At 39.3% G+C, this 11,681-nt stretch overlaps 1 protein-coding gene across 2 annotated transcripts; it reads right to left on the bottom strand.

Moving 5' to 3' along the window:
- Nucleotides 1-380: 380 nt before the first annotated feature.
- Nucleotides 381-8,151, bottom strand: LOC116023224 (transcription factor MYB3R-1). Of its 2 annotated transcripts, XM_031264209.1 has the most exons (13): nt 7,981-8,151; nt 7,741-7,865; nt 7,342-7,532; nt 6,658-6,712; nt 5,529-5,586; nt 4,905-4,999; nt 4,676-4,779; nt 4,238-4,366; nt 2,349-4,134; nt 1,705-2,039; nt 1,427-1,541; nt 1,127-1,330; nt 381-682 (listed from the first exon to the last, which is right to left on the bottom strand). In XM_031264209.1, exons 3-13 carry the CDS (start codon nt 7,416-7,418, stop codon nt 551-553), a joined length of 3,090 nt encoding a protein of 1,029 aa, XP_031120069.1. In that variant the 5' UTR covers nt 7,419-7,532; nt 7,741-7,865; nt 7,981-8,151; the 3' UTR covers nt 381-550. The 2 variants fall into 2 exon arrangements, with proteins under 2 accessions (XP_031120069.1, XP_031120068.1); XM_031264208.1 differs by lacking the exon at nt 7,981-8,151 and having other exon boundaries at nt 7,741-7,952.
- Between the last annotated feature and the right edge of the window lie 3,530 nt (nt 8,152-11,681).

Below are 11,681 nucleotides of genomic sequence, written 5' to 3'. Positions count from 1 at the left end.
AGGCAAAGGATACAAGTTACGTAGGTGTTGGTGAATTTTGTGTTGAACGCTCTTGGTTTTAGAGTGTTGTGAGAATCCTACGTACTATTCGATTTGTGAATGTAAGGTTGAGCAAGCTAGTTCGTAAAAGCCTGTGTTCCTTTGTTGGTTTTACTTAATCAAAACAAAAATACTCAAGTTTGGGTGTGTGGGACTGCCTCTGGTTTTGAGGTACGATGTGTGGGTCTTTGACCAAGTTGGTTTGCAAATTCGACCCATAACAGTTTAGGCAACATAATATAATTTAACGACCTATTTAATCATTTATCACATTCTCGTATTGAAGGAGTTTGGTCCTCTTCACCCCATCTCTACAAATTCAAATTGAGGCAAACCAAATATTACAGGAAGCAAAAGTTGTCTTTAGATAATGAATTATAATCAAATCCATATTCTTGAGGTTTGACAATTGACAGCCAGTCGATAAATGAACTTCATGCGGCTACATACTCACAAGTATACTGAATCTTTTATACTAACGCACATATGTTACAGCAGAGGATACTTCTAGCTACCTGCATTCTTTCAACAAGTAGGATGATGGGCTTGAAATTGAACTGCTGCTACCACCAGGGAATTTCCCGCTTTCTGCTTTTTTACCTGGTGTCCCGCATTCGCTGAAATCTAGCATGCGCCGCTCAGTCTGCAATTACAAATATCGAGAACATTAATGTAAAGAATGTAATGCAAGAAGCTGTTGTAATCACATATGATGGGTAGCATTATGTGTTTGCAAATGAGTGTCATTGTTACAGCCTCAATGTTTCCAGTTTTGTTATTCTTTTTGGGTGATGGGGAAACCCACAACCACTACTCGAGGGTATGCACTAGGTAAACACCGCCTTGTGACCCTAGCCGGCAATGGCGGCAGAGGACCACAAGGAGGTAAACCATACTAGGTTGCCCATAGCTGACCGGTTCAAACCAAGAGAGCTGGGATTCGAACTCATGATCTGGTGGTTATAAGTTTGTATTATCAGCCATCTTGATTGGGGTTCTTGGTTGTGTAGTTAAAGCATTAACAGTGAAGATCAGAAGAACACAACTGCTTTGAGATAAACTATTTCAATACAAGATTCAGACATACCAAAACATTTGAGGTGAATTGGGAAGTATTTTCATCAGCTTTCTGATTTTTGGAACATCTTCCCCTGAGTATACTTTCAGGGGTTTCGCCTCCCAAGACCTCCTGGGCATCTGCAAATGTAGCTGCAGTCTGCTCGCTTAGTTGCTTCATTAACCCAATAGCGTCATAGCTTCTGTCACCTGGGCTGAAAAGGAAACCAAAATCCTGCAAAATGGAAAACCTTAGTCTCATTTAAGGGTATAATCAGGGTTTGGGTTTAGGGTTTAGGGTTTAGGAGGTAAATATTGCATGTCAGCATACCTCCAATGTGATTTCTGTGTCAACTCTCGGGCTGGACAGAAAAGAATTGATGAACCAGGGAGATTTCCACGCTGATGGAGATTCAATGCTTCTTTTGAAAGGAGTCTCCCCAAATCTATAAACAACAACATCATGTGAGCCAACCATAAGAAACAATCATATGGAGAACTAAGACGCTGCCGTGGACCAGCTAAGCACCAAAGTGTGGGCCACATCATGGGAGCATATGAGCAAAATAATAGATTAGAAAGTAGAATAGCATGAATCTTTCATCTTACATGCTTATGTTATTGTCAAGACCAACTCCATTTCCAGAACCTTCACCTGCATTCTCTGATGCAGGAACAGATTGTACAGATGTTGCTACAACTAAGTTATTTCCCTCTTTTATTGCACATATACGTGGAGAGCAAACAGATAAACACGGGGCCTCAGATGAAGATGAAACAGTCCCTTGGTTGGGTGCTGTTTCCAATCTGTTCAAACACGAGTTTCCAAGAGCTTTAGTTGTTTGAGTCACTGCTCTATCACTCTTAGATCCAAAACGATCAGGAGAAAAGAACAGGGGGTCATCTTTTCCACGTTCAACTAGAACACCAACTGTCCGTTTCACCTGATGAAAAGAAATAAGGTAAATTAAATAAATAAGTGAATATTTATCATATCAATTACTGTATAAAAAGAATTTATATTATGAGCATAAGATAAATCATTAAAAAAAATCCTTGACCATTTCAATTTTGATACTTGAAAAATGCTTTCTTCCTTGATTTTTGAAAATGAGTGAGAAGCCTATAAGCCAGGAAACTACCTCATTCCACTTCTAGAGGACATATCACATAATTGAATGAAAATATTTGCATCTTCAAGCATTCACTTGTATTTCATGAAAAGAATGAAAAGAAATTGAAAATGAACTCACATGTATGGCGTCATCTGCATCACCGTTATTACTCTCTCTCCCCAAATCTCTTCTTCCTGAAAATCGTGTACCTTCCATGCCTTCCTTTGTGGTGCCTTCAAATTCAGGATTAAGATTTTCTTTGTCTTCAATGGATGCTTCAGATATAAATTCTTGGTTTGGCAATGGAGATGACCTTGTTGCTTTCTCATTTCCAGCATCATCAACCATGACCTCCAATCGAGAGAAGTTCCTTGCCAAATCAGAGAACTCGTGCTTGATATCACTTTCAAGCTTCTTTTCACTTCTCTTTTCTGACAAAGGTGAGACCAAATCACGATGACGTTTCTTCAATATAGAAGGTGTACAAGTGAAAGTTTTGGCAGCACTTTTCAGGACAGCATCTGGACTACTGTCTCTTGATGGTGAATCCCACAATCTAAATGGAGTAAGACAGTTCATAGAAGACATCATCAACTGGCGGATACCAAGGGGACTGTACTCTTGCTGCATATCTGTACCAGATTGTATAAGATCACAGCTAAAGAATGGAACATCCAAGCTTGGAAATCGAGGAGGTTCATAGCACAGTGTTCCTGGATCCCTTTTTTCATCTTTCACAATGTTTTGTTCATTGACAGAACATGTTTGAACACTAGCTGGTTGAACTGGCCCAAAATCATTCACAGGCACTAGTTTAACACATTCATTTTCCTGAATGTACTGATCCATTTGGTCTTTCAGGCCTTGACCATCCATTCCGTTACAAGTAGAAACTCCTTGACCATCCATTCCATTACCACAAGTAGAACTACCAGGCTCACTTGCGTATACAAAATCACCACATGTAATGATCTCCTGCCTTGGATTTTCAATGAGTTGGTCTGAATCAACACCAAACATAATGGGAAGAGAAAAAGCTTGATAGGAGGAAGGTCCAGAATTGTCTGAACTGATAGTATTGCAAGATTGAGGAGCCAACATGCCAGCTTCAGGGATCTGATAGTTTGATGGTTGCAAAATCACTGAATCTGAAGATTCCTCAACACCCCTAATACCATTGCCAGAGGGAAAGCATTGGTGATTTTCTGGTCCAGTGTATATAATCCCACAATGGCCATCCTCCAAGTTAAACATATCATCTTGATTATCTGAATCCACAGCTATACTTCCCATGTGACTAATAGTACCCAAATCCATAGCAGTTTGCAGTGGGGGGACTCCATGACTGTCACAGCTATTTAAAAATTGCATGAAGAATCCTGCTTGAACCTGCATCAAATCCAGAGCAGACATATTGGGTATATCATCTGGATTGAGGTGGCCATCTCTTGTTATAGAAGCTCCAATTTCATGCGCAATAGTTTGCTCAACGAATTGGGATGTATCATTCAAATCATTAGGTATTTCTGGCATAGAACAAGCAACTTCATGAAATGCATTAAAATTTTTGGAACAAGTTGCTGAACTGAGGCTTGGATCCTGCTCATGACTTGATTCATCCTTTACTCCCCTCTCTTCTCTTGTATGTACAAATGTGTTGCCCCTATCACTTGTAGATTGAGAACAGCCAACCAGAGCTGAACCTTGACTGCATTCTGAAACTTCATCCACTTCCTTTCCCTCTCTGCAAACACTTCTATCTTCACTGCTTTGCTGGAACTTTGAAGAAGTGGTAGGCAATATCTGGTTAGCACTGTTGACATTCGGTAAAGCTGGGAATTGTGAAAGCAAACCTGATGCCAAATATGAATCCAATTTCTTTTTCACTGAGCTATTCCAGTGATTTTTAATTGCATTGTCTGTCCTGAAAATAAATAAACACAAAAGATCAAAATAAAGCAACCACAAAAGAAAACATCAATAGTGGAAAGTAAGATCTCTCCTCAACTTATATACTAGTATACTACCTTCCAGGCAAAAACTTTGTCAACTCTGCCCATTTGTTTCCATAAATTTGATGAGCACGAATGAGAGCTAATTCCTCTTCTTGTGTCCAAGCTTCTTTGTTTATTGAAGGATTAAGATGGTTGTGCCACCTTTAAAAAAAATAAAAATAAAAATAAAAAAAGGAACAAGAGTCCAAACATAATTTACTTCTATCAGATTATTCAACTCAACTGCCAATGGCCACACCAGAATTCAAAAATGTAATGATGTGTATTATCTATTTGCATATACATTATGCTCTAAAAATTAAAAATTATTCTTGAGCAACCAAAACAAAAAGTTAAATGCCTTTGAAAACAGATATATACTTCAAAGGAACAACAGTCCATTAGTTTAACAATATGAGTGAACTCTGGGAATCACCAATCAGATAGAAAAAACAGTTCTGTAAAGTTTACCTTTCACGGCATTGCTTTCCTATCCGCCCCGGTAAATGTTGTGCAATGGTGGACCACTTCTTTGGGCCATATTTGTTTACTAAGTCAATTATTATTTCATCCTCCTGAATATGTAAAAACTTGACTAGCTTAGCAATGACCATACAATAAAAAGTTCAGAATGCCAATGCCCAAATGTGAAATATTAAATAGGTTACAAATTCCAGGGGAGCTATGGATAGAACATGACCTCTTTAGACCAGGGACCTTTGACAAGTTCTGGGTTGAGAACTTTCTGCCACCTGTGTAAACACTGCACATCTGTTCTGTCTTTGAAACATTCCGCTGCATCAAGGATTATAGAACAATTTACTATCTCTTCTCTGTCCAAAATATCAATTAATATTGTAGGTCTAAGAGTTTTAATATAAATCTAGTTAAAATTAAATTAGCCATCTGTTGCCATACAAGGGTTAGGTGTCACAAATACTTTCCCCGTTATTGTAATGAAGCAACAAGTCATACTGTGGTTAGTATGGAATTGGATAAATTAGTGCCCATAAAGTCCTAGAATCAATTAGATTCACATATTGAGTCTATCTTAACTAAATGCATACTGATATAAGCTCAAAATAATCACCCATATTATGATTCTGATCTAAGAAATTTCAGGCAGTGAAATTTCTGTCAATACACCATTTAAAATGCCCTAACTAAAATATAAAACAAAAGCAACCATTACTGCACAAATCCTGCGGCATCCGTCAAAGTCATTTTAGTGATTATTGGGAGGACACACATCTCATTTTACTTAGGTACAAATTTATGAATACCTAACAATAAAATGCTGGCAATGTGCAAGTGAAGGGAATACCTATCTTTTTCCAGTTTTTTCCTTTAAATCGTTGTACAGCCTTGCGCAAAATTTCATCCTGTAACAATAAGAAATTTATGTTAGCAGAAATGCATAAACTTCTATATAATAAACTATGGTATGGAGTACTACACAATGACAGGAAACATGATCAGTAAGCCTGCATACTGAATTAGGGCAACCTTTGTGTCATAAACATGTGAAAATCACATACTGGAAAAAAGTACTGTACTCTCACATATAATAAACTTCGGTATGGAGTACTACACAATGACAGGAAACATGATCAGTAAGCCTGCATACTGAATTAGGGTCACCTTTGTGTCATAAACATGTGAAAATCACATACTGGAAAAAAGTACTGTACTCTCACATACATGGACCATAATGACCAAGAGATCTTAAGGATGCCTCATCTCCAAAATCACTTATCTCATTATTAAACAGAGTGATTTCCCCTTAGAAAGACAATAATATACACATTCTAGAGCTTTTTAGGGTATACTTTTGGCTTTTGCAGGGAAGAGTGGATTCTGGATGTGGACCATAGACCAATAGGTACAACTATTTTCAAATAAAAAGTGAAACACAAATTAGGATTAACGATGACATATTGCAAACATATGCTTTCATGTTATCAGAAAAATAAAGCAATGGAAAAGATTGAATTCTGAATTATGTAGTTTAGATGGCAAACATAGATGTTGTATCAAGTAACCCCACTGAAAAGCAGTAATGAAACTGCAAGCGGTGCTCTCTTACAATTGTTGAGTATTTAAAGTAGTCAGCTATAGCCCATATCTCTAGAAGCTCTGTGCATTCCTCTTCTCCAGAATGCATATGCAGTCATAGTTTTTTTCTGATTCACACTATTTATGTGGCATGGTAACCTTGACAGCTTAATGTTCTCACTTAACAAGCACATTTATACCCAATAACAGCCCCCTCCCCAAATATAGTAACAGCAATATAAAACACAGTAATAAACACTTTGAAGCATATGCACCTTATCTGAAGCACATGCCTACTTCATTGGTTTTATAAAAAAAAATTAAAAATAAAAAAAAAAAAAGGCAATCTTATACCATTCTTTATATTTCTATAAAATTTTGATAAAATGAATCCATACCTCTTCAGGTGTCCATTGACCCTTTGTTGAACGTCTTGTAGGCCCACTTGTTCTCCTATAAAAACATTATCCAAAATGTCATGGACCCATGGTATCACAGTAGTGAAAAATGCTACAGGTTATAGTTATCTAATTTGAAGAAAAATTCATAGCAGTGACAAAAGGAGAGGATAATTTCTGGAAATACATTGAAAAGATTGATGGGTGACTAGGGTGAGGAAACTTTCATCAGTTCAATTCTTCAATAAAGCTCAAGGATGGATGAAGAAAGTGGTAGAAAAGTTGAACTTTATGAAAAATCTTGACAATTTTATACAATAAAACAATTAACAAGCCCTGGAACCACATTCATAGAAAAAAAAAAAAAAAAAAAAAAAAAAAAAAAAAAAAAAAAAAACCTACTGATACAGCATAACTACTGATACTGGCATACTGCAATGCAAAATAAAGCTCTATATGGATTTCAAATTGCACTTTAAATTAATAATACAGATTAAGGGCATTGAGCCTTCACAAAAGGTAGATACTAGATGGCCTATGCAGAAAGTAATTCCCTAATGGATTAAGAGTGAATAACCTATGCGGAAAGTAATATCAGAAATCCAGATGATGAAACCTAAAACAAAAATTTTAAAAATAAAAAATAAAATAAAAATCAATCTTCTATTTACTTCACAAAATTACCCGTGCAGAGGTCGAACTCTTTGTAAACTATTGCTAATGCCATCTGTAGGTGTGGCGCTCGTTCTATCACTTTCCATGGTTGTTAGACGAAAAGGAAAATCTGCATACTCCAATACCCACAAATTGGCAATACTCTATAGAATGTCTTCCCCAATGCATTATAAGCATGTCTATAATCCGAGAACAGATACCTGCGGAGCCGATTGGATCAGTTCAGCAACATCGAATACAACTATTAGCGAGGAAAATTGAAGTAATTTCTCGGGAAATAATGAAGAAAATGACCAGCTGAACTACGGAAGAGCAAATTAAACTCCAACTAAACACGAAAACAGCAAATTTGCCCCAAAATTCACCCAAAAAATAAATAAAACTAGAAAAAGAAATGTAATTACTCACCGAAGGAAGCGCGCTCGCAATCATCAGCATCGGATAGGGGAAAAAGGCCGAAGGCGAAAGAGAACCGGCGCTCTCACACACACAGATCCCGTCAGCAATCTAAAACCAGAGAGGAGAGGAGAGATCTGCGAATGTAGAGAGAGAAAATGCGTGCAGAGAGAGAGTGTGTGTAAGAAAATAATGTTAAAGGGGAACGGTTCGACAATTCAAATGTAAAAGAGCGGACAAGGGAATTCAAACCCTATGCTTTAAAGGTCGGACATCTTCGGATGAATCCTACGGCTAGTGTTGCGGTCCACGGCGGAATCTCAGCCGTCCACTCCCTTTTCATTTTATTTTTTTTCCAGTAACGTTTTTATTTTTTTTCTTTTCAAATTTTTCAGTCTAACGGCAAGTTTTTTAGTTCACCTGCTACTTGTTTCGTCGTCGGCAATAGCATAATTTCGGTGGGAGTCGTGGTATCTTATATTTATGACTCAAACATGAACAAGAGTTCTACTAGATATTAATACATATTTTTTACTCACTAATCATAGGAAATGGTTAGCATTTTTTTCTTAACCATTAAGTGAATCAATAAAGGTAGTGTGGCAGCTGTATTGTCCTATTAAGATTATATATACAGATAAATTATCTAGATATAGATTATAATAATAACTAAATATTATTAATTCACTTGTCCGTCATTTTTAAAGAGTCAAAACCTTTTTAATTCAAATTATTAAAAATAAGACTAATCAATAGTCATTAGTAATTATCTCGCTAGGGTTTCGCGAGTCTTCTCTCTCTCGCTAGGGTTTTTGCGAGCTTTCTGTTCTCTTGTCTTTTTTCGTTCTGTTTGTCTGCATGGCGTCCCACGACGATGTTCCATCTTTGGCTAATCTCACGTTAGCTGATCTTGATGACGATGAGGGGGTGTATCACCAAGCACAAGTGCATGTTGAGGGTGCTGCTGTAGAAGTGGAGTTTTATATAGTCGGTCGTTTAGTGACGAATAAGCCGACTAAGTTTGCGTTCCTGAAGGACACTATGGCCTCGGTCTGGCAACCTCTTATGGGTATGAATGCGCGGGAACTCCAACCCCATCTCTATCTTTTCAGGTTCTTTCATGAAAAAGACGTCTTACGTGTTATGGAGGATGGGCCTTGGTCGTTTGAGCAAAGTTTGTTAATCTTGAAGCGAGTTGTGCCGCCGGAAGTTCCTGAATCTGTCAATCTAAATTCGACGGACTTTTGGGTGCAGATTCATAGTCTCCCGGTTGGATTACGATCGGAAGCTATTTTGAGCGCTATGGGTAACTTTATAGGTTCACTGGTGAAGACTGATGAGCGCAATTTCGATGGTTCCATGAGGTCTTTTTTTCGCATCAGGGTTTCTATTGATGTGACTAAACCTCTACGTAAAGGTATGAGATTAAAGGTTGAGAATGGTGACTGGGTGATGGTGGAGTTTAAGTATGAGCGATTGCCTACGTTTTGCTTCTTGTGCGGTATTATTGGTCATGGTGAAAAGTTCTGCCCTAAATCTTGGGAAGAGGTTTCTACGTTGGTTAAGCCTTTTGGGGCTAGTCTTAGGGCTGGTTCTCGAAGGACTACGCCGACGGCTGGGCAGCGATGGTTTGCGCCGGAAACCACTGCCGAGCGAAGCTTGTGGAAGGGACCTGTGGTGGTGGGTTCGGATGTTGCGAAAGGGAAATCGTCGATGTCTGTGAACGAGGTTTCATCTATGATTGTGGCTCGAAACAACGTGAATACGAGGGGGTGTTCTATAACTGAGACTGGCCTTGCCAATGACGGTGGTACGACTCCTATCGCCATGAGTAAAGAACTTACTGTCTTTGATCAAAAGCGGAAGCGTGTGGATGGTGAGAGTTCAGAGGTTGGTGCTGATATGCAGGTTGACATTGACTCTCAGACTCTTTCAAAAAACTTGCTGGTGGCGGGTGCTGGTGTTTCCCAGTCCCGCCAATCACTATGAGTACCATTTGTTGGAACTGTCGTGGTCTTGGCAATCCACGTACAGTTCAAGAGGTCTTGGCCATTGATGCCAAGATGAAGCCGATGTTTATTTTTTTGATGGAGACTAAAGTAAGACATGAACATGCTGACCGTTTGAAAGCTAGATTACAGTTTGATGGCCTTTTTTATGTCGATGGTGGGGGTCTCGGTGGTGGCTTGGCGCTACTATGGCGGGAACGAAATTCTGTACGGTTACTATCTTATTCAAAGAATCATATTGACGTTGAGATTTTACTTTCTGGAGTGGCGCCATGGCGATTAACCTGTTTCTATGGACATCCGGAAAGGAGTAGGCGTCAATTATCATGGGACTTATTAAGGTCCTTACATCATCATTCCTCGTTACCGTGGCTTGTGGCAGGCGATTTCAATGACTTGGCATCTCCTGCTGAGAAACGGGGTGCTCATTCTCATCCTCTTGCATTGATTGAGGGTTTTAACCGCACTTTGGAGGACTGTAGACTGATGGACTTGGGAATGAAGGGACGTCCTTTTACGTGGGAGCGTGGAAGGGGTACTGATGACTGGGTGGAGGAGCGCCTAGATAGAGCTGTGGCCGGAGCGGATTGGTGTATGTTGCACCCGCATGCTACTGTGTACAATGTGGATGTGGTTTCGTCTGATCACTCGGCCATTTATATTGACGTTGAGAAACCTTGCGTTAAGGCGCGTCGTAGGAGGTTCATGTTTGAAAACGCTTGGTTGAAAGACAGCGGGTGCAAGGAGGTTGTCTGTCAAGTTTGGAATCAAACAGTAGGTGATTGTCTGCCTTATAGACTCCTTTGTTGCAGTGAGAAATTAAAACAATGGGGAGGTGATTTTGGAAAACAATTAAATAAGCAGATCACTGGTATTCTTGCTTCTCTAAATTCTCTAAGGGGGAGGCGTGATCACGACTCCTTGAGGGAGGTAAGACAGTTGGACTTTGAGTTGAAACATTTGTTAGATCAACAGGATGTGTATTGGCGTCAACGGGCTAAACAGTTTTGGTTATGTCAGGGTGATCGTAATACGAGGTTCTTTCACTCTTATGCAACTGGTAGGAGGAAAAGGAACCATATTAAGCGTTTGAGAGATGTATCTGGGGTGTGGATTGAGCAGGAGGGTCTGCTATCTTTGGCTACAAATTATTTCTCAATTATATTCCGTTCGAATGGGATTGGTACAGGAAATGACTTGGCCGGTTTCCAAAGTAAGATTACTACGGAAAACAATGATTATCTCCTTGGAAACTTTACGCCAGATGAAGTCAGGGATGCTTTATTTAGCATGTCTCCAGACAAGTCGCCCGGCCCGGATGGTTTTAACCCTGCATTTTATCAGCATTTTTGGCCTGAGATTGGAGCAGATGTCACTCATTTTATTCTGGATTGTATTCATCAATGTCGTATGCCCGAGGGGATGAATGACGCTAGTATCACCTTGGTTCCTAAAAAGACGGTCCCCGAAGGTATGGGAGATCTCAGGCCCATTGCACTATGTAACGTGGCTTACAAAATCCTAGCCAAGATGCTTGCAAACAGGCTCAAAGTAGTGATTGGGGACATTATCTCTGAAACTCAAAGTGCTTTTATTCCAGGACGTCTCATTACTGACAATGTCTTGGTTGCGTCCGAAGTTCTTCACTTCTTGAAGCGTAAACAGAGAGGTAAATGTGGATGGGGGGCTTTGAAACTTGACATGGCGAAAGCTTATGACAGAATGGAGTGGGGCTACCTGGAAAAAATAATGACTCTGTTGGGGTTTGCGAGTGGTTGGATTAAATTGATTATGATGTGTGTCTCTACAGTGCGGTACAGGGTTGTAGTCAATGGAGATACTTCTGAGGAGATCATCCCATCGAGGGGTTTAAGGCAAGGGGATCCCCTTTCCCCATATCTTTTTATTCTTTGCGCGGAGGGTCTCTCTTTTCTCCTTGCTCGT

The sequence above is a fragment of the Ipomoea triloba genome, chromosome 6 (genome assembly GCF_003576645.1).
Source record: "Ipomoea triloba cultivar NCNSP0323 chromosome 6, ASM357664v1".
NCBI lineage: Eukaryota > Viridiplantae > Streptophyta > Magnoliopsida > Solanales > Convolvulaceae > Ipomoea > Ipomoea triloba.
Note: the sequence above shows the minus strand (reverse complement) of the source record. Positions and strands in the feature narration are given on the sequence as shown.

Excerpts from the sequence above, each read along its gene's own strand:
- LOC116023224 (XM_031264209.1), bottom strand. The coding sequence starts at position 7,418 with ATGGAAAGTGATAGAACGAGCGCCACACCTACAGATGGCATTAGCAAT. Across the intron at positions 6,713-7,341 it reads AGAGTTCGACCTCTGCACGG|GAGAACAAGTGGGCCTACAA; the intron begins GTAATTTTGTGA and ends ATGTTTTTATAG. Across the intron at positions 1,331-1,426 it reads ACACAGAAATCACATTGGAG|GATTTTGGTTTCCTTTTCAG; the intron begins GTATGCTGACAT and ends TCCATTTTGCAG.